This window comes from Ascaphus truei, chromosome 5 (genome assembly GCF_040206685.1).
Source record: "Ascaphus truei isolate aAscTru1 chromosome 5, aAscTru1.hap1, whole genome shotgun sequence".
NCBI classification, from domain to species: Eukaryota; Metazoa; Chordata; class Amphibia; order Anura; family Ascaphidae; genus Ascaphus; species Ascaphus truei.
In genome coordinates this window covers 56,457,307-56,482,552 of record NC_134487.1, presented here as the reverse complement: position 1 = coordinate 56,482,552, position 25,246 = coordinate 56,457,307, and the positions used below count along the sequence as shown (strand labels likewise).

Below are 25,246 nucleotides of genomic sequence, written 5' to 3'. Positions count from 1 at the left end.
ACACAGGTTTTTTTTTTTTTTTTTAATAACAAGTCATACTTTATTTGCACCAGCTGGGAGATCATGATTTATTATCAAATCAATCCAGTTGTAATATTAGCAGGCAGAACGTGTTCCCTGTTATGTACTCTGTCTGGTTCCCTGGTACATACATGTGTGTCTCCTCTGCAGTTGATCCTGGTAATTGAATCATTATTAATATTTAAACAAGTTCATCAAGCAAATGCTGGAAATATGTGTATCTATTTTCTCTTTTGTACGATTTATTTTTGTTCCCACCCCTCAGGTATTGATTTTTTTTTTTTTTACCCAAATCCAACATGGTTGCGCATGCTTCCATCTCCGCTTCCCTGTGCATGTATACCCCTTTTCACATGGCTTCCCGCTCACCGGCTTTTGAACAGGAGCGCGTATCCCATCATGCAATGCGCGGTGACGTTCTGGCTTTTGGAAGTCTGGAAAGAGAATGTAAGCGTGGTGACGTTTTGTGGGCGTGGCGAAGGCAGTGACCAGCCTGGGTTCCTTCCTATTGTAACGTCACAGAGCCGTGGTCCGGCCAGGTCTTGATGCACAGTAAGTAAAGGAAGTGGTGATGTCACAGGTCTCGCACCTCTTCTTGTTAACGCTTTCGCTGCCAGAGCGGTTTGCAGCCACCAGCTAAGAGCCCCCAAATACTTGTTATTTGTAGCCCAAACCGCACTATAAGTGACGTGTTCTGACTTCAGGAAGGTGCCACTTATTGCGCACTAGCGTTGCTGTGCTTTTTAACCCTTTCCCTGCGTTAGGGCCCATGCTGTGCACGTATTATAGGTGTATTAAAAAGGTTATTGGAAACTTATTACAAAAGTGTATTTGGATGTTTATAAATCGCCCCATGATGATGCTGAGGCTATTTATTAACTGATATTGTCAGGGCTATGATGGCATTGCAAAGAGCACTTATCTTAGTTAATTGTTTATTTTTATATATTTATTTTATTCAATGCACTTAATTTTACACCACAATAGCTTAGTGTGTGTGTGTGTATATATGTGTGTGTGTGTGTGTATATATATATATATATATATATATATACACACACACACACACACACATATACACACACACACACACATATACACACACACACACACACACATATATACATATATACACACACACACACACACACACACCAATGTAAATACAACTGTATGCTCATCTGCATGCTCATCTGCATGTCTTAGGCAGGTCTGCAACCCCGCCTTTCCCCATTATCACCCAGCACACAGCAATTCCACTGCAGCAAGGGATTCTGGGAAATGACATGCAAATGAGCACACAGTGCCACTTTTTGCTTCAAAAAACATTTTAACATGGTTCCCTATAGGCTTAAGCTTGCTGCATGGTCACAGCTTTGAGCACAGCCAGGGTTAAGGTGCATACCCAGAAAACATATATACATGTAGAGGTATCAGTTCCGTGTTAGCCGAGCTTCAATAATCAAAAAATGAATAGATGATACCGTTCTGTGGCTAACGAAATGCTTTTATTTGTGCGAGCTTTCGAGATACACTGATCTCTTCTTCCGGCGATGTTACAATGAATGAAGCAAGCAAAAGGTATACTTAAAAACAGTGTCTCTTGGAATGTTATCTGTGCTTGTCCTTCCCCCGGTTGGATGTGTTTTATGGCTAGAGGTGTCAAAAGGTTCCTGAAAGCAAGTGATGTAAGAGTGTGTGTGTGTGTGTGTGTGTGTGTCTGTGTGAATATAAATGAATGGAGAGCCCACAGTATATACAGTGCTTTACAAAAGGTGTGTGTGGAGTGGGAGTGGATATAAATGGTTTGGGTAGGTGTGGAAATGTGAGAGATTGTAGCACAACTAAAAGTGTGTGTGGATGCTATGTGGTCCCTATTGGTGTATAGGGATGGAAAAACAAGGAGTATTAGTATGTGTAAGAGACAGCTGTGTGTGCATACATATAGCACAGTATGTACAGACATGGCCCTTAGCGCTCATGGGAAGAGAGTTCACTTGTGTCAGTAATGACTCATAAAATTTCGATCTCTGTTTAGGCTACTGCTAAGTGTCCCGAACAGTTGCATAAATTTGTATTCATGCAACCGTCTCCCTTTCGGTGTTTTAAGATTACCTCTGAGTATGGCAACCCTCAGATCGTTCATCTTATGGCCAGAGTCAGAGAAATGTTCGCCGACAGGACTGTCTCTTGTTCCGCGCGTGATGCTGTGGCGATGCAAGTTCATTCTCTTATTTAGCCCCTGCCCTGTCTCACCTATGTAGTAGCAGCCCCCTGGGCATTTCATGCACATGATGAGGTACACGACATTGCTGGAGGAACAGGTGAATCTTCCTCTGATTTTGTATTCCCGATTCCTGTGTGGTATTTGTATTGTGTCCGCTGTGTAGAGCATTGCGCAGGTTTTGCATCTTGGGTCCTGGCATGGTTTCGTTCCGCATTCAGTTGTACTGCTGAATACTTTACTCCTCACCATAATATTCTTGAGATTATGGGGTTGTCTGTATGATAATAAGGGTGCTTCAGGGAAGAGCTGTTGCAGTCTTGTATCTTCCTGGAGGATGGGTTGTAGTTTCCTGGCGATCTTGCGTAGGGCTCCTAGGTGTGGGTTATATGTGACCACCAAAAGGTACCCTGTCGCTTGTCTCCTTCTGTTTGTATTCAAGGAGATCACAGACAGCTGTGTGTGCATACATATAGCACAGTATGTACAGACATGGCCTTTAGCGCTCATGGGAAGAGAGTTCACTTGTGTCAGTAATGACTCATAAAATTTCGATCTCTGTTTAGGCCACCGCTAAGTGTCCCGAACAGTTGCATAAATTTGTATTCATGCAACCGTCTCTCTTTCGGTGTTTTAAGATTACCTTTGAGTATGGCAACTCTCAGATCGTTCATCTTATGGCAAAACTGGAAAATGACTTTCTTTCCACCTGTCACTTGAAACCCCTTACATACCTTCGCTACATCGATGACATCCTCCTGATTTGGACCTCTGGCGAACAGGACCTCCTACAGTTCTATGACAACTTCAATACGTTCCACCCGACCATCAACCTCAAACTCACCCATTCCCCGGATAAAGTACATTTCCTAGACACCACCATTACTATAAAGAACAACCAACTACAGTCTTCTGTATACCGCAAACCTACAGACAGAGCCAGCTATTTGAGGGACAACAGCTTCCACCCGACACACATCAAACATGCAACCATCTACAGTCAAGCCATACGATACAACCGGATATGCTACGACACAGCAGACAGAGACCAGCGGATTAAAGCCTTGAGATCAGATTTTATAAACCGTGGATATAACCACAGAATTGTAGACCAGCAAATTCACAAAGCCACCAGAATACCTAGAAGTGATCTCCTTGAATACAAACAGAAGGAGACAAGCGACAGGGTACCTTTTGGTGGTCACATATAACCCACACCTAGGAGCCCTACGCAAGATCGCCAGGAAACTACAACCCATCCTCCAGGAAGATACAAGACTGCAACAGCTCTTCCCTGAAGCACCCTTATTATCATACAGACAACCCCATAATCTCAAGAATATTATGGTGAGGAGTAAAGTATTCAGCAGTACAACTGAATGCGGAACGAAACCATGCCAGGACCCAAGATGCAAAACCTGCGCAATGCTCTACACAGCGGACACAATACAAATACCACACAGGAATCGGGAATACAAAATCAGAGGAAGATTCACCTGTTCCTCCAGCAATGTCGTGTACCTCATCATGTGCATGAAATGCCCAGGGGGCTGCTACTACATAGGTGAGACAGGGCAGGGGCTAAATAAGAGAATGAACTTGCATCGCCACAGCATCACGCGCGGAACAAGAGACAGTCCTGTCGGCGAACATTTCTCTGACTCTGGCCATAAGATGAACGATCTGAGGGTTGCCATACTCAGAGGTAATCTTAAAACACCGAAAGGGAGACGGTTGCATGAATACAAATTTATGCAACTGTTCGGGACACTTAGCAGTAGCCTAAACAGAGATCGAAATTTTATGAGTCATTACTGACACAAGTGAACTCTCTTCCCATGAGCGCTAAGGGCCATGTCTGTACATACTGTGCTATATGTATGCACACACAGCTGTCTCTTACACATACTAATACTCCTTGTTTTTCCATCCCTATACACCAATAGGGACCACATAGCATCCACACACACTTTTAGTTGTGCTACAATCTCTCACATTTCCACACCTACCCACACCATTTATATCCACTCCCACTCCACACACACCTTTTGTAAAGCACTGTATATACTGTGGGCTCTCCATTCATTTATATTCACACAGATACACAAACACACACTATTACATCACTTGCTTTCAGGAACCTTTTGACACCTCTAGACATAAAACACATCCACACCGGGGGAAGGACTATCACAGATAACATTCCAAGAGACACTGTTTTAAGTATACCTTTTGCTTGCTTCATTCATTGTAACATCGCCGGAAGAAGAGATCAGTGTATCTCGAAAGCTCGCACAAATAAAAGCATTTCGTTAGCCACAGAACGGTATCATCTATTTATTTTTTGATTTTATATATATATATATATATATATATATATATATATAGATAGATATATATACATATATATATCTATCTATATATATATAATGTGTGTATAATTTATTTATTTTTAATTTGTCAACACAACTGGTGTTCCCAGCCCTCCAATTGAAGAACTACAAGACGTGTGTATATGCCAGAGAAGATGACTTGTATTTAAAAAAGCTGTGTGTGCTGTGCACGCGTATAGTAAGTGAAACTTCTTTGTCTTTTGTCACAGAAATTGTATTTGTGATGGTGATGTTTTTAATTAAAAATCAAAACACAATTTCAGTTCCAACACAAAGAAGTTTGACCGTGTGTTTTAGCTATTTGCACGTCTATATTTATAGTAACTGAATTCCTTGTGTCAGTCAGTCAGTGTGTGTGTGTGTGTCTTTCTGAGTGTGGTGTACATGTCGTATCCTGCCCCCCCCACCACCACCCTGGCGGAGCTGCGGACTCGGGGGACTCTGTCTGAGTTTACCCCCCTCCCGCAGAGCTGCGGGCCGTGTGTCCTGCTGCAGCCAGCCCCCCGGAGGAGGTACGGGGACATGGGGGGGGGGTGCTCGGGCAGCTCACAGGGGGGAGGGGGGATAGGCACATCATTCAGGGGCGGTGTTCGGCGCATCACTGGGGTGTGTGTGTGTCAGAGTGTGCGTGCGTCTGTGTGTGTGTGTGTCTCTGTGCTAACACAGGGATGATTTTGTGTAGTTGGGGAGTAGGCTTTTCTCCAACATTCAGTGTCAATCTGTTCCCTGAGTAACTCATTGAATGCCTAACCCTTCTCCAAGATACAGGGTTAGGCCTCGTTCAGGGTGCCAGAGGCAGGAGTTGGAGGGCGGGCGTTCGCGAGGGCGGGCGGCAGTCTGCTGGGCGATGTGTGTTCCTCCTCCCCAGCAGACTTTTTCAGGAGTTGAGGAGGCGGGGAGGGGGCGGGGCTACAGATCTGAGGTTAGGGATCCAAGTTGCAGTCTTGAAATCATTCTCAAGAATGATTTCATTGCTGCCGAGGTCCCAGTGACGCTGCTGCAGCTTCAAAAAACGACTTGGTTTGTTTATTGAAACTGTAGCCAGCGTCAACTCCGTACTTCAAAGACAGGGCAGCTGCTACCCTCACAACCAGTATTCAATTTGAATACATTGTGTCCCACGGCAGGTCGCACGGCAGCACGCCCTCCCTCCGAAGCCAGCACCCTGAACGAGGCCTTAATTAGTTTTCAGCATATCTCATTGTATGCCTAACACTTGCAATATTGTTTTGCTAGGTGGTGTGTAGAATGTGTTATACAGGTCAGTCAAATGTTCTGATTGACTGAATCTATTCTGTGACGTATTACTTAAATTGACCTGTCAACTTCTTGGAGTATTATTGTCTTTAGTTGATTATAATGTCTCTTCAGTGTGGTTCCAGTTGTTTTGTTAGTCCTATTGGTCTCTCAAACTTGTAGATTTGTTGCAAATTGTAATGACCTTTTTAATGAACCAATTTAGTGCCAGTCCATGTACAGAGCTGTTCAAATACTCCATTAATGTAAACATCAAGAGCCCAGACAGCACTGTACTTCCCCATGGTAAACCTGCAATTCTTTTGACCGTCCTTCTCCTTACTACACCATAAGTGAAAAGAATATTATTAAACAGACAAACCGCTTCTAATAGATTCTTGTTTTTCAGCAATGGCTTCTGGAACAGCATTGGTTTATGATGAAGAAATGATGAGTTACAAGCTGCTCTGGGATGAGTAAGTACATTGAAGAGCCAATGCCCATGATATGAACAGTACATGCGTGTGAAAGAGATAATTTAGTGCATATGAATTGAGAGCTACACATGTGAACAATGGCCGCTTTCTACTATTTCCACGTGGGTATTATTATACCTCCTATTTGTATACACACTTATTTTTGGGGAATTTGCTTGTCATGTAATCAAATACAATCATTTCCCTGTGCCACCCCCACATTTTATTTTACCTGTATAGGAAGCAGGGGGTCCCCAGAACTGAACCGGGTTAAGTACAGCTCCTGGAACCACCTGGTTCTTGAGATACTTATAAATCCAGGAGTGGGAGGAGGGGAAGGGAGGGGATGGGGGATGCTCCCGCATCAGCGAGAATGAAAACAATAGTAACTAATGAATCGTGCCAAATACTGGTGCAAAAGAGGATAGGGTATATGTAAACAAACAGAAAAAAGATTCCTCCCTGAATGCACTCAGAAAGGCCAGTAATTTGTAATATTGAGTATATATTTAAAAACCTTTTAATCACAAGAGAAGGTTAAAACATATTTGTATAGAGGGGCATGGTATATACAGTCCAGGACCAGCACCTTATAGGCAAACCAACAAAATCTTCCTCAGTCGTAAGGAGATAATGATATTACACCACCTTAATGTGGACTGCTTCGCTCAGATAATCCCCTGTATGTAGCTCCAGAATGGGAGGCCCATATCACCTATGGAAATCCCAATATCAATAATTCAATGAACCTGACATGATGTAGGTCATTGAAGCTAAATCTGGAGGGGTGATTAACTCAAAGCCGAATGGTCATCTGTGTGATGTCCCTAGACCACTTATACGGTGTGTAAAATAAATACCAGAACAGGGTGAAAACAACAACGACGCAAAAAAGATAATAGTGATAAAAATAAAATGACTACTAAACCACGCAAAAAACAATGTGTGGATGTACATATAGTTATGAGATGTGTAGCTGAATGATGTGAGAGCTCTGCAAAGGGCTTTGTACTTGCCCTTTGCAGAGCTCTCACATCATTCAGCTACGCATCTCATAACTATATGTACATCCACACATTATTTTTTGCGTGGTTTAGTAGTCATTTTATTTTTATCACCCCTCCAGATTTAGCTTCAATGACCTACATCATGTCAGGTTCATTGAATTATTGATATTGGGATTCCATAGGTGATATGGGCCTCCCATTCTGGAGCTACATACAGGGGATTATCTGAGCGAAGCAGTCCACATTAAGGTGGTGTAATATCATTATCTCCTTACGACTGAGGAAGATTTTGTTGGTTTGCCTATAAGGGGCTGGTCCTGGACTGTATATACCATGCCCCTCTATACAAATATGTTTTAACCTTCTCTTGTGATTAAAAGGTTTTCTTGAGATACTTATCAGAGAAGGTGCCGTCGGAACTTCATGGAGATTTAAAGCCCCCCGCGTCAGGAAGAGGCTGTAATGGATGATGTCACGGCTTCCTATTGGCCCACGTGACGTGGAGGATTTCAACCTCCATTTTGTTTCCCCTGAAGGGGGATACAGTGAGTATCTCGGGGACCAGGGAGTTTCTGCAGCTGAAATGAATGCGTTTTAGCTGGAGACCCCCTGCTTCGTATACATGCAAAAACAAAATAAAAAGGGGGTCGAGGGAACTGCCACTTTAAGCATTTTAAATTCTTTTTTTGAGAGGTAATCCCTTTTTTTTTTTTAATTTCCCGGCATCCCGACTTCAGAAAATAACCACATACTGGATACAATTCCTATTTTTGTTGCATGGCGTGCATGCAATTATATATTGTATGGATTCTGATTAATAGGCTCTTATTTCCTTATTCAGATGACATCCAGCCTTTATTAGTGATGAGGTCCCACAAAAACTCCAAACGTTTTGAAGTTTAAACTAATGAATCTTCATTTTATAATATCAGTGAGCGTCTGTATGATCATCTTTCTTTTTTCCATAACTACAATAGCAGTTGAATTAGCTATATAGGGTTTTTGTACCCCCAAAACTGAGGCTACAAGGGCTGTCACTAATAGCCCTGAGATACTGATCACCTTTTCAGGGATAGTACACCAGTAATTGCAGACAATTATAATAATGTAAAAGAGTTTAAAGGCTTAAGGGCTGTATGTGGAGTTATACTTTGTTGCAACTCAAAGGTACTGTAGTTGGCAGCCAGCCCAGAATTTGGTTGTCATGGAAATAGTAACCTGGCCAGCAATCCCAGACACACCCTATGCAGATTGTATACAGTACTTCTATTAAACAAATCAGCATAAACATATACAGTACAGTAGTTCAACTTTTCTTGTTAGACCATCACAAAAGTTAGAATTGTATTCCGAGCTCAGTAAAGAGATTATAGATTGTCTCCCAGAAAAGGGGCCACAAAATGTTGTCAAAGATAAAACCCTGCAGTGCACTGCTCTTCCCATACCCACAAAGTCCATACCCTGGATGAAAGGTAGTGAATACCCTGTCCTTGGTCAGGGTGGAAATACTATGTCTTCAGTGGTTAAGCCACCAACCTGATGCCTGATCTATAAAACATGGCAGGGATACTCCCCTGATGAACTCGTGCTCCGGTCCCTCGCTGGTCACTCTCCTCCATGTAAACACACGGGGACGATCCTCTGTCCAGCTCCTTCTATTAGATCATTCCAGTCTGTGGGGCTTAGGTCCCTACTGATACTGCCAGGAGTCTAACTCAGGAACAGTACTCTGTCTTCTAGGAGACCTAGCTGGATTCTTTCCAACTTTGCTCTAACCATGAGGGGTTCTGCAGCTGACCGCAATCCAGTCTCTAAACTCAAGCTGATGCTGAAGTGTTTAAAGGAAGCTCTGGAACCTTGGAAAGGAATTGCTGTTAAGTCTTCATGAGTCACATCCCAGACTCGGGGAGAGAGAGTTCTAGAAATAGTCACAGCCCCTTATATACCCTCCCCTGCAGTCATCAGTACGTGCCCCTTAGAGCATCATGGGAGGTGTAGTTTTCCTGGGCATATTAGAAGACCAAACTCGTATACTTTCAATACCCTGGGGTAGAGGGTGCGAAATATTGTAAGTGGGGCACTGAAACGAGCCCCGCATTCTTCCCCACAACATTTAAATTGATTGCTGGCGGAGAGCACGAGCCCTCTGTAACTGCCTCATCTTCTGATGGCGACAACCCGGCGTCAAATGGCATCGCGTTGCCACGACCACGCAACATTGCAATGTTTCAAATGATGCTGCAGGGTCATAAAGAGGAAGAGATGCCGGAGAGTAGGTGATGGAGGGGGAGCGACCCCTGATTATATCTATCTCTATCTTTCTATTTGAGCGGCAAATACTTTGGAGAAATGTGATCACATCTTTTACTTGTTTGCAGTCCAGCCTGTGCTATTGAAGTCCCTGAGAGATTGTCTGCCTCTTACGAGAGGCTCCAGCATTATGACCTTGTGAGGAGATGTGTCCAGTTACCTGTCAGAGAGGCGTCTGAGGAAGAGATCACCTTAGTACACAGGTTTGGCTCTTGTTTGTTCTGGTTTTTAACCCTTGCCGTGCCCCAATGATGTACCAGATACGGCACGGGCCCTGGCACTGCTGAGACCTTCATGGCGTCCTAGGTTTGTGATGGGGACATGCTCGTTTTTAGGGGCATCCAGGGAGCGGTCGCGTTCATGTGATCGCTACTGGACCTAACCGATAAGAGTGATAGCCGTATTTGACATGATATCGGTAGTCTGTAATTATTGTTATTTACAATGGTAACTGATGAACGGGAGAGAAGAGATACACGTATAGTAAAACTCAGTGTAAACTTTAGGTGAACATGTTTACTTACATTGCCAGGAAAATGTTCAACAATGACATGTAAACCTCATTCATTTCAGCTCCAGGTAACCCTGCTTCCAGAGAGGCTTACCTTCGAAAGGGGTGCCGGCATCGCCTACAAGTTTAAAGCTGTCGCGTTATGTGGGCCAATTGGAAGCTGCACTGGATGATGTCACAGTTTCTTATTGGCCCGCAGGGTACGGGAGCTTTGAAAAGCAGCCATTACCGGAACCCCAGCTAGGGAGCCGGAGCGACTACCGGCAACCCCTGCAGAGGCGAGTATCTCCGGAAGAAGGGGGTTCCCGAAGCTGAAATGAATGGGGGTTTAGCTCCAGAGATGATCTGCTTCAATCCCATGTAAAGAGATGGCTCGCTTGGATTGCCGCTTTATTGGACAATGTAGCCGTCACTGTGTAACTACTCGATTTTGCTTTCAGCCCAGAGTATGTGGAATTAATGAAGACCACCCAGACTATGAATGAAGAGGAACTTAAAAAAACTACACAGCAGTATAATGATGTATATTTTCATCCGGTATGTCATACAGCAGAACATTAGTTTTGTACACTTTTATTAACATGCGTATTTATATACATTTGCTACTAAAGTATTGTAAAGAGAAATTTCAAACGTCTTTGAATTTTCTTTGTCAACATTGGTGCAGCCCTGCCCAGAAAATACTCCCCAAAACGCACTCTAATACCTTATATAGTGTGGACAGCCCCATCTCCTGTATTAGGCTGCAGCCATAGCAGGGACGACGGCGCAAGCGGTGTAGCTCGCGCCGAAAACAAAATACATAGTCAATCCTGCAGGGCCATAGTGTGCGCGCACGTGGGACGGCGCTGCAGAATCTTCACCAGACAAATTTGTTTTTACGGCGCTACGGCCGGGTCACGTGTGTGGTTCAGCCAGTGAGGGCGAATGTCACGGGCACGCCCTCACCACGCCCCCCCATCGCGCAACCCTGCAGGACACGGATCTCAAGTACACGCGCGTGACGTCACGCACTTGGTCGCGAAGCGCCTACTATGTACGTGGCCTTAACGAGGCGGATTTCAAGCGACTGTCAGCTGCTAAATATCAGGCAATGTTTTGTTGGGTAGAAGTCCTATCGCTGTGCCAAGATCTCCCTCGGTGGTACCCTGCAGCTGGTCGATGCGGTGATGTCGGGAGAAGTACGCAACGGGATGGCACTCATAAGGTAATGAGGAAAGAATGGCTTTATCCTTACTCCTATGGACCATAAGCAGTAAGATACCGAGGGATTGTTTTTATAATATCTCCGTAAGGCAACCCATCTCCTAATATGCCGTACACTACACCGTGATCATACAGGACTGGCCAACTCCAGTCCTAAAGGGCCACCAACAGGTCAGGTTTTCAGGATCTCTGCTTCAGCACAGGTGGCTCAATCACTGGCTCAGTCGTTGACTGAGCCACCTGTGCTGAAGCAGGGATATCCTGAAAACCTGTCCTTTTGGTAGCCTTTGAGGACTGGAGTTGGCCACCCCTGTGATAGTAGCTTATAAGATCTTCACCTCTTTGAGGCCAGAGTTACATTTGCAGAACAGAAGTTAACCAGAAAATCTTCAAACTCCTTAAAAAAATTTTTTTTTTAAATATATATCGGAGCAGTTTTTGGAAATTAGATTGAACACAACCAATACATTTAATGCATATGTTATTCGGCGTAGGGATTGTTCAGTCCGCGACCTGTTCTTTATGAACCATTTTCTTATACACCGTTTTGAAGGCAGTGTGGGATTCACATTGTTCGAGGGAGCACAAATATTGTTTAGGTGGCACTGTTGCTGAAAAGTATGATATCCTGCGCTCAAGCCAATATATTCACAGCTTACATCTCTATAACAAACAAACAAAAACCACCCACTTAAATGTTATTTATCTGGTAAGCAGATAAGAGTAAGCAGGTCCTAACTCATTTAATTTCTTATTGCTATTGCAGACACACAACACATCAGTATCTTTCCAAACCCCACTTTTTGTACTGGTCATATACAATTTGTATTTGTATTGTATTGTATGTCTTTATTTATATAGCGCCATTAATGTACATAGCGCTTCACAGTAGTAATACATGTGGTAATCCAATAAATAACAGATAATATAAATAACAGATCGTGGGAATAAGTGCTTTAGACATTAAGGAAGAGGAGTCCCTGCTCCGAGGAGCTTACAGTCTAATTGGTAGGTAGGGAGAACGTACAGAGACAGTAGGAGGGAGTTCTGGTAAGTGCATCTGCAGGGGGCCAAGCTTTATGTGCCATGTGTTCAGAATAGCCACAGTCCTATTCATACCTTGTACCACAAAAGTATCACTGTTATTGAGGGTAGGCACTAGCAGTAACCAGGTACTATTTTTCAGGCCCCCAGGGCATCACAGTTATAACGATCAAAGCAGTGGATTCTGCATTTTCAATAATGTTGCAGTAGCAGCAGAATACGCGAAGAAGAAGTACAACGTGCAGAGGTGAGTGTGCAGTTCAAAGTCCATTTTTCCAGAAGTGTTTGAGAATTGGTCGCCAATGTTTGTTTGTGGAGGAATTCATTAAGGTGCTAGTTCAATGGTACACACCGTGTGGCCTCAGGACAACATTTAATCCGAGAGTGCTATCCTTGAAACCCTGAAAGACAGGGTAGAGAGAAGCAACAGCGTGCAGCTCCCGTTTTACAATGTTAGTTTCCGCTTGAGTAGTGAAATGCGCTGGTACACGTAGGTGCAACCGTCTCTACCGACGGATACGACATTCTTAACTCCACCACATCGGCATCTCATAATGCTGTGATGTTGGTTGTGGTGCACTCAAACATTTTCTGCATCTGACATAGCCGGTGACAGTGTCCTCGTGCAGGTTTTTTTTAAACACGGTTTCCTAAGAACCCCCGGGTATCCCTAAAAGGTTCCCTGCAATTTTTAGGTCATTTGAAAATTGTACCAAATACAGAAGAATTTACAATGCATCTGATCTCAGACGTCCTATTAGAGGGGGTTGAAGTTCCTTACAATGCATCTGATCTCTCAGGCACACTATTAGAGGGGGTTGGGAGTTCCTTGCAATACAACTGATCTCAGTGGCGCTATTAGAGAGGGTTGGGGTTCCTTACAATGCATCTGGTCTCAGACGCATTATTAGAGAGGTTTGTAATTTCAACAAAATTTCACAATATAATTATAGCGTTCCTTAACAAAAAAAAAGTGCCAGACCCTTCCTATTCATCCCTCTCTCTTTTCCTCCATTTGAGGCTCACACTGTCCAGCTTTTCTCTCCTCTCCCTCTCGGTGATCATTTATCGCCACCTACCTCCTACTCATCCCCCTTCTGCCTTTCTCTCTGACTTTGAATCCTGGCTTTTTTCCCCTCCTCTGACTCCCCTTATCTTCTCCTAGTCTAACCACATCCCCTCTTCTGTCTTTGACTCGCTACTCAGACCACCGCCTGTTACCTGTTTTTCTTCCTGAATTTCACCTCAGGAGACAGGTGGATTCCATTCATCAAGACATCCCCTCTGTATCTGCCTCACATTCTACATCTCTTTCCAACTCTCCCATCTGCCTTCTTTGACTCCCCCTCTATCACAGGGAAAGACTTGTCACTGCCGATCTCCTCCTCCCTCTACCACTTGCCCTCTTGACCCCATTATGTGTGCACCCCCCTGACGTCTGTGCTCTTTTCATCACTGTAACTATAGAGAACTTCGTTACTGTTCCGGATGGATATTTAAAAAAAGAGTACTTGCATTAAGTCCTTTCAAGCTGTCAGGATAAAATAGATAACTTGGTCAACACATTTTTATGATGAATACGTCAGTGGTACGCGAGGTGGGGGGGAGGGCGACCGAGGAGGGAGCAGGTAGGGAGGGCGCAGGGCGTTTGCGCACCGCTGGTCTGCATGACTTACCTGTGATTTCTGTCAATTTTGTTATCTTTGTATAGAATCTTAATTGTTGATTGGGACGTGCATCATGGACAAGGAACCCAGTACACCTTTGAGGATGATCCCAGGTCTGCATTGATTTTGTTTCCCCCCCCCCCTATTCATATTTTTGTTTGGATTTATTAACTCCTTCAGAGCCTTGATGACATACTGTGTAAATCCAGAAAAGTGCCACCCCAGGGGCCCTTATGACATGCACTGTACGTTATTAGTCATTGGTCATTTTTATGGGGCTGTACCCAATCGCGTACCACACTGAAGGTCTGCCCCTTGACATCCGGCCCAACCAGAAACTGATCACGTGATCACTCAACAGTGCTCATGTGATCAGGAAGTGTTGAAGGGTCTGAGGTCACGGAGGTGGCACGACTGGCACTGAATTAATGGATGTTGTAGAGGGTTTTTAACTTGTTTAGGAGGGCGTGTTTGGTTACTCTTAACCTATGCTGGATATAAATTTGATTGAAAGTGGTGAAAGGTTTGTTTCTGCTTAGTTACTCGCTTATTTCTATCTGATTGACGTCCTCACTACATTCAAAATGACCCCACCAATTATCAGTGGGGACTAAGCCTGTAAATACCGGGTCTCGCTTACAGATCCCATCTCGCTTGGCTTTACAAAAAAGTTCAGAAAAAGTGAACTATAAGTTTTTTGTCATGAGAAATTGAATAGGCTTGGAAATGTATGCCTATAAGTAGGGTGACCGTTCGTCCCGTTTTTGCCGGGACAGTCCCGGTTTTTTGCTGGGCTGTCCCGGTTGCCCGTCCGTCCTGGGAATGTCCCGGTTTTTCTCCCTGGTGCGCGGGGGTCGGCGACGGTGCGTGGGGGGAGCGAGCGGTGGCGGCGGCGCCGAGGAGGATGCGGCAGCCGGGTAATATTTTTTTCATATTAGAATGCCGGGGGGGGGGGGGGGGGGGGGGCTGGGCTTAGAGAGTAGAAGCAGTGGATTGGTTGGAGGTCAGAGGATCTCGGGGGCAGGGCTTAGTACCGGGCCAGATGGAGTGAGCTGCTTCTCAGTGAGAGAGAGGTAGTGTGTGTGTGTGTGTGTGCGCGTGCGCTGTCTGTCTATGTCTCCTGTCTGTGTGTGTGTCTCCTGTCTGTGTGTGTCATAGGAGGAGCTGAGGGGAAGGTATGAGGAGGGGGAGATATGGGGAGCTGAGGGGAAGGTATGAGGAGGGGAGGGGGAGGGATGGGGAGGTATGGAGAAGGTTTAAGGAGGGATGGGGAAGGTATGAGGAGGGATGGGGGAGGGGAAGGTATGAAGAGCTAGGGGAAGGTATGAGGAAGGGGAGATATGAGGAGCTAGGGGAAGATATGAGGAGCTGAGGGGAAGGTATGGGGAGGGGAGGAGGTATGGGGAGGGGAAGAGGAGGTATGGGGAGGGATGGGGCAGGTATGAGGAGGGGAGATATAAGGAGGGGGGGAGAGGGTAGGTATGAGGAAAGGAAGGGGAGGGAGAGGTATGAGGAGAGGAGGTATATGGGGAGGAGAAGAGGGGGAAGTATGAGGGGGCAGGTATGGGGAGAGGAGGGGGAAGTATGAGGAAGGGGGGCTGTGTGTGTTTGTCACTGTGTGTGTGTCACTGTGTGTGCACGTATATTGGGGAGGGAGGTTGAGTGTGGGGAGGGGAGAAAAATACATGGGGGTGGGGGTGTAAGAGATAGGGGGGGGAAAGGAATGGGTGAGAGGGGGGGAAAGAATGGGTGACTGGGGAGTGTGAGGTGGGGTGAGAGTGAGGAGGTGTGTGAGAAGGGGGGGTTCTCGCAAGGCTGCCGAAACGTGGGTAGAGGGCCCCGGTGAAAACGTTCTTCCTGGGTCCCAGGAAAGCTGTCTGCGGCCCTGCATGGCAGTGATGTCACTGACTGCCACGAGGAGAGCAATAGACCCTATTTTGCAAAGTGTAAGGTCAGGAAGGTCACATTTTTAAAAGTCTTAATTTTAATTAATGCCTAAATTTTTTTATTTAATTTTAATTTGTCAATTATTTACTTAATTTTAATTTGTTAATTATTTTAATTCATGACTTCATTATTTATATACACACAAACACACACTGCAGGGCCCACCTCCTATACACAGACACACACTGCAGCCCCCACCAACGGGATGCATTATGGTGCCGAGGCATCACGTGATGCCACATTGTCATGGCAACATGTCACCGCCTGACGTCAGTGTCTCGTTGTCATGGCAACGGGGTGCGTCACGTGATGTAATTTGTTTTATAAATATTTTTTTATTGTGTCCCGGTTTTTCATTTTGAAAATCTGTTCACCCTACCTATAAGGGAAAATCCAACTGCACCAAAAGCCAACGAGGCGCATCGCTGCCTTTCCACAGTTAACCCGAAGACTTATTTTTAAAATGAGAAAAGTATGGTAGGAATTCAAAATGATCTGTGCAATGATGAAAAGCGCAAAATATTAAAGCAATGTGAAATCTGCCAGGTATGTGAAGGATGTTAATTTCCAGTTTGTCAAGTATTTACATTTCTTTTCATTCATTCTCATTCTCCTTTCAGTGTTCTGTATTTCTCGTGGCATCGCTATGAGCACAAAACATTCTGGCCATATCTCAGCGAATCGGACTATGATGCAGTTGGCAAAGGGAAAGGAACCGGCTTCAACATAAATGTCCCGTGGAACAAGGTTTAGCGTTGGTCTTGTTGTGATGCAAATGCTGGGGCTTTGTTAACCCTTTCTTTCCTGCGCAAAGTATCGTTGCATTACTTAGTGAGGTGGGGAGAAATATTTAATGGGTAGCAGCAGTGTTCGACAAACCTATACATTTGCACGCCCCGGGCGAGTGGATTTAACATCATGGCGAGCTCCTATTGGCCCAAGCAGCACACGTGTGGTACTAGATGGCGAGTAGATTTTTTTTGTTCGGCAAGTAGATTTTTTTGGCGATTTGTCGACCACTGGGTAGCAGGTTTAAGATGGTCCAGTTAGCTTGCTTTATTTTGTCTTGTAGTGTAATACTGTAGATCGATTTGAAATGCATCTTTTCTACCCATGTAGAGCAGGGGATCTCAACTCCAGTCCTCAAGACCCCCTCAAACAGGTCAGGGTTTAAGGATATCCCTGCTTCAGCACAGGTGGCTCAGTGAAAGACTGAGCCACTGATTGAGCCACCTGTGCTGAAGCAAAGATATCCTGAAAACCTGACCGTTTGGGGGCTCTTGAGGACTGGAGTTGCGATCCCCTGATTTAGGGTTTACTAATCTGTATTACAAGCATCTTTGAATTGCTGTATATGCGGGGGGTGGATGTTCTTTGGGCTTTCTTCACTGTCCTAGAGATGTGGGTACTGCATTTAGACAGAAACTAATACAAATAATGTAGTGTTATGTACAAAGCGTCCACAGGTATAATTTCTTTGGGAATAGAAAGATGGGCGACATACTGTAAGCACTTGAATGGTTGTGACATATGAATGTACTTATCCATGTTGCATGTGAGATCCTTCCTGTGTGACACATATTTGTATTGGAAAATAACTGATTGGTATCGCAGGCTTAAAAGCTTTGAATGTAGTTCTGCGCCCTACAGGGACTCGAGGGCATCGTCGTGGCTCTTTCCATGGTTCTGTTTCTGTTCACATACTGACTCAGTGCTTCAAAGTCTGTGGAAATGCCCCGTTTTCACGAGTGGACATATCATGGAAGGAGCCCTAGAGAAGAAAATAATCTTGTTAATCTGCTTTTCAGATTGGCATGGGAAATGCTGAATATGTTGCTGCTTTTTTCCACGTGCTACTTCCTGTGGCCTATGAGGTAGGTGGATTTTATTAACTGTTTCCCTTTCAGTGGGCGTGGAAAATAGACATACTAAAAACTACATCATGCTTATTTTTTTTTTTTTTGTGCCAGCTAAGGAAACGTTTTTAATACGTTTAAAGATCACAGTGTCGACCTCAGGGATGCTAGGGTGTGACCGTACACGCAAAAGAAGCTTAATACTGCTATGACCTGGGGGGGTCAGGGTGTGATAGGGGGAAGTAATTCCCTGCTTTATCTAACGCACATGTGGGACCAGAGCCATCAGCAAAAGCAGATCTAATACTACTACATGATCAATTTGTATATTATTATTATTATTAATAATAATAATATTATTCTCATTTCATCTGTATTCACATGAAAAACGTGCACCCTCCCCTTCAGTTTTTATGGGGTAATCTTTTTATTTTTTATTTTATTTATTATTATATAACGCCGGTCTGATAATTTTACAATATTGGCGTCTGCTTACTTAGCTGTGAGTCTGTAAACTGCGCAGGAGGAAACGGCATGCTAATCATGAATCATTATTCAAACCTTTACATTGTGTAGAAGATTTCTACTGTCTGGATGCCCAATTAAAACACGCATCATTAAAAAATAAAAAACAAACCTCCAGAATCTTCCCATTTCTTTCTTCTTAATAGTTTAATCCTGAAATGATTCTGGTGTCGGCTGGGTACGACTCAGGAATTGGTGACCCAGAGGTAGGTCATTTTTATTAAATGTTTAGCATTTCTTTAAACGTTTTAAAAAAAAAAACCTTTGTACTTCTAGTCTTTTGAAAAAAAAAAAAATGTAAGGATGCACAATGGTTCTTATATACACTGTCTAATTAAATCATTGAGTGGTGTTGTGGCTGAGATGACTTGCATTGGAATCCGTCTGTAGTAAGAACACTCATGTTTTCGCAGGGTCGCATGTCTGCCACTCCTGAGTGCTTCTCTCACCTCACTCACCTGCTTATGCATCTTGCTGGTGGTAAAATGTGTGTTGTCCTAGAGGTAAGCGGCTGTCTATTTATTTTTTCATCATGTGAAAAGTTACATAACAGGTGAAGTTCAAAAAAATGACACGTACGTATTTATATTGATCGAAGGCAAACCATAAAACCAGTGAAACGTTATCCAATGATAATGTCAATTTCTTTCTGACCCCAGTAATGGTAATCGGATTTCTCCCCGGATCAGCATCCTTCCTATGTTAAACTTATCTGGTATATCCTTGTATATCTTTCCTTTCTATAAAGGTCTAATATTTTCTGAAAAATACCTATTGTTTCTGCCATCACCGTCTCCATCGGAAGTAAATTCCATATTTTAACTGCCCTTATCAAGTATCTTCATATATTTAATTGTCTGGTGGAAGTGGCATTGGAGTAAAGGCACAGACCGGTGTGTCTGGAAAACCCCAGTGTAGTTTCCATTGCCAGCTCTATGTTGTCCTGTGCTTCAGGAATCAAAACGAGGTTTTGTGGCAAGCGGGATGTATTGTACCAGTAAATTCTGTTAAGCACAGCGCTATATACATTATCGCCGCTAGATAAATATACATTATTTATCCTCACAAAAATACTGTCAATGGAATGCTATAGGTTACCCTCAAATGTACCAATAGTTTTGAAATACTATTTATTGATCTGGTTAAATGATAAAGCACGAGGATCATATGCAGAACATTAAACCTTTAATATGCATATTAAAGAAGTCCGTTGGGCAGTGATGGATTTTTGCCTATAGCGTGACGTAGCATAGCTCCGGCATGCAGGTCATTTTGCTATACTGTATATGATACACATGACATTTTATGCAGGGTGGATACCATCTGAGGTCCCTGGCAGAATCTGTCTGCATGACTATGATGACTTTACTTGGAGACCCCGTGCCCAGACTGTCTGGAGAAATGACACCTTGTTACAGGTATACACTAAAATAAAGCATCTCTGCTTCTGCGCCTCTTACTCTTAGCTCATCTGTTACTCCAGGGGTGCGCAAACTGGGGGCGTAAATTATTTTGGTGGGGGGGCGCGGTGCTTACAGAGGCCCCACGCTCTTCCCCAGAACATTTAAATTTAATGCCGGGGGATATATATATATATATATATATATATATATATATATATATATATATATATATATATATCCCTTATGACGCCGGAGAAAAAGTAAGGGCGAGGGGGTAGAGCAGGCAGGGGGGAGCAGATAAAAGAGTTTGCGCCCCCCTGTGTTGGTCAACTCTCTACTCTATTTGTGTCTCTCCCTCTCAGCAGATGTCTCGGCTCTGCTTGTATCCCAGCTGATGTCTCGGCTCTGCTTGTATCCCAGCTGATGTCTCGGCTCTGCTTGTATCCCAGCTGATGTCTCGGCTCTGCTTGTATCCCGGCAGATGTCTCAGCTCTGCTTGTATCCCGGCTGATGTCTCGGCTCTGCTTGTATCCCGGCAGATGTCTCGGCTCTGCTTGTATCCCGGCAGATGTCTCGGCTCTGCTTGTATCCCGGCAGATGTCTCGGCTCTGCTTGTATCCCTGCAGATGTCTCGGCTCTGCTTGTATCCCGGCAGATGTCTCGGCTCTGCTTGTATCCCGGCAGATGTCTCGGCTCTGCTTGTATCCCGGCAGATGTCTCGGCTCTGCTTGTATCCCGGCTGATGTCTCGGCTCTGCTTGTATCCCGGCTGATGTCTCGGCTCTGCTTGTATCCCGGCAGATGTCTCGGCTCTGCTTGTATCCCGGCAGATGTCTCGGCTCTGCTTGTATCTCGGCAGATGTCTCGGCTCTGCTTGTATCCCGGCTGATGTCTCGGCTCTGCTTGTATCCCGGCTGATGTCTCGGCTCTGCTTGTATCCCGGCTGATGTCTCGGCTCTGCTTGTATCCCGGCAGATGTCTCGGCTCTGCTTGTATCCCGGCAGATGTCTCGGCTCTGCTTGTATCCCGGCAGATGTCTCGGCTCTGCTTGTATCCCGGCTGATGTCTCGGCTCTGCTTGTATCCCGGCTGATGTCTCGGCTCTGCTTGTATCCCGGCTGATGTCTCGGCTCTGCTTGTATCCCGGCTGATGTCTCGGCTCTGCTTGTATCCCGGCTGATGTCTCGGCTCTGCTTGTATCCCGGCTGATGTCTCGGCTCTGCTTGTATCCCAGCAGATGTCTAGGCTCTGCTTGTATCCCAGCAGATGTCTCGGCTCTGCTTGTATCCCGGCAGATGTCTCGGCTCTGCTTGTATCCCAGCAGATGTCTTGGCTCTGCTTGTATCCCGGCTGATGTCTCGGCTCTGCTTGTATCCCGGTCACCCTTCTCCTTCTTTCTGTGGAAGATCCTCTTCTATTTGTTATTTCTGATGACATTACTGAGGCTGCAAAATACAATTTTGTGCTGTGTGCAAATCCACAACCTACAAAGGTCATTTTTTTTGTAATTGCACGAAGCCTTATTAGTAAAGCATGTTTCTCAGTACCTAAATGATGTAAAAACAATGATTTATTCTAATACTCACTAACATGAGGTATTTGTTAACACACAAAGTGCTGTTTATGAAGTATTATTACCTTTCTGACTGCGGCAGTATTTCTTTTTTTATATAGTGCCTTAGAATCCATACAGAATGTACGAGCTGCACATACTCCATACTGGCAGTGTTTATTGCATGATGGTAATTTTATGTTTTATTCATTTATTCCATTTTATTGGGATTTCTGTAAACAAATACAATAAATGTTTAGCAAGATACTGGGACTACTTTGAAATTATCAGGTTTTTATATTGATGCAAATCTGGCTGCTATGTCAAGTGGGGTGTGCTAGTGTTGGCACAACGGGAGCTGCTAGGTCAGCGGTTTCCAACCTTTTTTGATTAAGGAACTCTATCATATTGTGAAATTCTGAGGAACCCCAACCCTCTCTAATAGTGCGTCTGTGATCAGATGCATTGTAAGGAACCTCAACCCTCTCTAATAGCGCGTCTGAGATCAGATGCATTGTACATTCTTCTGTATTTGGTATAATCTTCATGATCTGAAAACTGCAGGGAACCCTTTTAGGGGATGCCCTGGAGATCCAAGTTCATGGGCTAGGTTGAGGTAGACACTTAAAATTGAATGTCAAGGGTTTGATTAATTCATTTGCAGAGAAGGGGATTATTCCATGCTCTGTTCTATTGTTTGAACAGGGGAGGGGGAATCTCCCAGGGTAGTACCATTGCTATCTTAGGCCGCACTTATAGTGACGTCGCTGGCGACAAGGCCAGTGGCGTCACTAAAAGGGGCGGGCCGCGCAATTTGGTTTAGTCACATGTGGCGACTGCCTCTAAAAAATCAAATTTACCCGGCTTCCAAATTTTTAGACGCTCCGTCGCTCTGTCGCCATCATGCTTTCTATAAGCGCTTGCGACGGAGTCAATTAATTTGTTTTGGAGCGCCGTTGCGGGCACTATATAAGCGCAGCCTTGGGGATCAAGACAATATTTACCTCCAACATACCACCATAACTGTCACCAATAATGTTTCTTGTAATGAAGGCATCACGGTGTTAAAGAGGATACGTCAGAGGTTCCCACTCTCTCCCTGGCCCAAATCATTTTACTAAACACAGGTGTCTCCGGCAGCACAGCATGCTTGAGCAAACTGCAAAAAAAATCCTGGTTCAGGAAATATGTAACTTTTCTGGTCCTACAATTTGCTGGAGAAAAAGTGACATGGACAGTAAATTAGAGCGACATCCTTATAGTATTGCTGCTAATGGGTGGCCATGTGTTTAAAAAATAAATAAAAGTTACAGCCTACAGAGGGAAATATGTCCACTATCAGGAGGATTCCTGGGTTGCTCTGGCTTTTGGAAAGTTAAACAAAAATGTCGCACATCCCAGATTGCTGCATTTAATGACGAGTTCTGTGCGCAGAGAAAGACCTGCCAAGTCTCCAACATAAACGATTACATATCCGTGCAAATTAAATGTGTATTACCATTGCGGTCCCTTTCCCTGAAAATGAATAAACTGAAATATAAAACAATAAGTGTTATTGGTGCTCACTCACAGTTGGGTATAGCTTCTTCTACTCTGAGAACAGACACCTCCCAAAAGATGGTGAAGGTAGCCTGAGTAGTCTCTGACAGCTGCCAGACTGTACCAGAGAAACCTCTGGTCCAGAGAGAGCCCGTCTTGTTGTTTATAAAACCGTTAAAAAGTTCCCTTCCTTTCCATCTATTGTATTTTATGTTTTAGCGCTAACTATATATCTATATAATAATTTTTGGTGTGCAAACCGTAGTGTGTGTTCTGGCTACGTTGACCTGTTGATGGCCCTTGAGGACTGGCGTTGGCTACCCCTGCCTTAGATTAGTACAGATACAATTGAGAATCCTGTATTTATATTTGTACTATACTGTACCATGTTGGGTAATGTTGGTTAGATGGCAGAAAGGGGAATATAATATGAAGTCAACATTTTAGACAAAGGTAAAGATCTAGGAGCAGATGAACCTAATTCAAATCCGTGTGACCTTAGGCCATCACTTTATCTCCCTGAACCTCCGGCACCAAGATTAAATTGTATGCTCCTCTGGACACATTTTTAAAGTGCCTCCAAAATTTGCAGAGTTTGACATTCTTTATTATTTATGAAAAATAAAATTATTTTGAATGCAATATCTATCTCTGGAAAATAAAAAAGATTGTCTGTTTTTAAGAAACGAAACCAGTAGAAGACATAAGTACTAAAGGTGAGCCTGCTGTTGAGCCTCTCAGTGCACAGAGTCAGAGCTTGGATGCTGCTGCAATTAATGACTTTCTGGAGTCTCATATGAAAGAAATTCTGCATCGTGCAGCTCCTATCAAAACCTCTGCTGTGGTCCCTGAGGGGAACACGCTTGTTCTGCCTGCCAGTGTGCAAGTGGAGGAACAAACCGCTCCAAAGGAAGAAACTGATGCTTACAGTGGGTGAGTTGTATATATTTTGAACTTAGACATGGGAAAGGGTTAATCCTGTTCAGGAATCTTACACATTATGCAAAGACGCAGAAACTGCTAGTACAGGTCCCCAAAACCTGCTCTTTTCTCATGTCTGTCTTTAGTCTGCAAGTGAGGAGTCTGGGTAATGACACACAGATGTGTGTTACTTTTTGCTTCATATCTATTTAGAACATTCGTTAGCATTTTTAATTGCTTTATTACTTTCGTTTGTAGAGCTAAGCCTGCTTTTGATAAGTGCAGAATCCGAAATCCCACTCAAAGATAGATATATCTATCGCAATGTTTTGTATAGCGCATACACAGCGCAAACTCTGCTCCTATGCACTTTTTAAAAACTTCAAAGGTGGAGTGAAGAACCAATAGGGATTTTGAGCTTTTCAACATGGCAGGTTGACCTTGGCTTCTGGTTCTGCATTGTTATTGGGCATTAGTAGTTGCAAACCAGACATTATAAGATTGTAGTGGAATCAAAAAGTGATGATCCCCACTGTCAAATCTACAGGAAAGTTATTTTCTATAAAGAAAAAGGGTTAAGGATGGCGATTTTGGATTTGATGTCTCATTAAGAATTCAAATATGGTGTGGGGGTTTTTTTTTTGTCACATTGACGACACTCCTGTGACGTTTTGGAAAATGGAAGAGTTGCATGGGGTACAGGTTATATAATGAGATTGCTCAAACTCTGTCTTCATGCATCACTTTATCACGTATTTGCATAAAAATCTACTATATAGTGTGAGTTCACCAACATGTTATGGGTTTATTCAACCCTTAGGTGCCAGAAGTTCAGGTAATGCTGTGCTTGAGGCACAAAAGGAATAATAACAACCTTTAGCAGTGATATCCTGAAACAATGCAGTTATTATAAAAAAAAACCCATTTTTTTTGGTAATGCAGTGCGTAGGAGAGGTCACCCAGCTCCGTATTATATTCCATGGTCTCGCTATCTTCTGTTCTTCACCTTTTATTGGGAAACTATATGTTACCAATGTAAACAAATGACTTTTTGAAACTTTCTTTGTGTTGTCAGCTGTTTTGAAGGAGAGCTTTGGAACAAAGAACATGTATTGACTTCTCTGGGGAAAATGTTAAGCCTCATCAACAAACTTGTGAACAAGCAGGTAAGTTACAACGAGTAGTTCCTTTAATTTTCCAAATCAATGAAACAGAATCCTCTGAGTTTTTTTTCTTTCTTTCTCCTCCTGCTCACATTTCCATGGCACTAGTCCTTCCCTGGACTAGCTTTTAGATACACATGGCGTGTCTGTTTTAGGGTGGTTACGTTTTTAGTGATGTCACCTACAGATTAGCCATTTTATGAAAGCCCTACAGAGCTTTGTGATTTTTAAAGCTGTGCAGCAGGAA

At 43.8% G+C, this 25,246-nt stretch overlaps 2 protein-coding genes across 5 annotated transcripts in view; one reads left to right on the top strand and one right to left on the bottom strand.

Moving 5' to 3' along the window:
* The first annotated feature begins 440 nt into the window (after window positions 1-440).
* The window catches only part of HDAC10 (histone deacetylase 10), a 44,459-nt gene continuing 19,653 nt past the window's right edge, over window positions 441-25,246 (top strand). Inside the window, exons 1-16 of one of the 3 annotated variants that reach the window (XM_075599852.1) lie at window positions 512-573; window positions 2,884-3,950; window positions 6,284-6,350; window positions 9,736-9,870; window positions 10,619-10,715; window positions 11,288-11,385; window positions 12,571-12,675; window positions 14,140-14,208; window positions 16,663-16,789; window positions 17,851-17,916; window positions 18,570-18,629; window positions 18,837-18,926; window positions 19,735-19,841; window positions 21,499-21,566; window positions 23,599-23,848; window positions 24,912-25,002. In XM_075599852.1, the coding sequence (XP_075455967.1) occupies window positions 3,590-3,950; window positions 6,284-6,350; window positions 9,736-9,870; window positions 10,619-10,715; window positions 11,288-11,385; window positions 12,571-12,675; window positions 14,140-14,208; window positions 16,663-16,789; window positions 17,851-17,916; window positions 18,570-18,629; window positions 18,837-18,926; window positions 19,735-19,841; window positions 21,499-21,566; window positions 23,599-23,848; window positions 24,912-25,002 (1,791 nt within the window). In that variant the 5' untranslated portion in view covers window positions 512-573; window positions 2,884-3,589. Of the gene's footprint in view, window positions 574-2,883; window positions 3,951-4,727; window positions 4,817-6,283; window positions 6,351-9,735; window positions 9,871-10,618; window positions 10,716-11,287; window positions 11,386-12,570; window positions 12,676-14,139; window positions 14,209-16,662; window positions 16,790-17,850; window positions 17,917-18,569; window positions 18,630-18,836; window positions 18,927-19,734; window positions 19,842-21,498; window positions 21,567-23,598; window positions 23,849-24,911; window positions 25,003-25,246 lie in introns of all 3 variants that reach the window. The other 2 variants (XM_075599854.1, XM_075599853.1) reach the window with 2 other exon arrangements.
* Window positions 20,109-23,319, bottom strand: LOC142495012 (uncharacterized). Of its 2 annotated transcripts, XM_075599856.1 has the most exons (3): window positions 22,381-23,319; window positions 21,463-21,609; window positions 20,109-21,269 (listed from the first exon to the last, which is right to left on the bottom strand). In XM_075599856.1, the coding sequence occupies exon 3, from the start codon at window positions 21,259-21,261 to the stop codon at window positions 20,185-20,187; it is 1,077 nt and encodes a 358-aa protein (XP_075455971.1). In that variant the 5' UTR covers window positions 21,262-21,269; window positions 21,463-21,609; window positions 22,381-23,319; the 3' UTR covers window positions 20,109-20,184. The 2 variants fall into 2 exon arrangements, with proteins under 2 accessions (XP_075455971.1, XP_075455970.1); XM_075599855.1 differs by having other exon boundaries at window positions 20,109-21,609.

What these genes read in the sequence shown, in the direction of transcription:
- LOC142495012 (XM_075599855.1), bottom strand. Translation starts at nt 21,321, where the DNA reads ATGACCTTTGTAGGTTGTGGATTTGCACACAGCACAAAATTGTATTTT.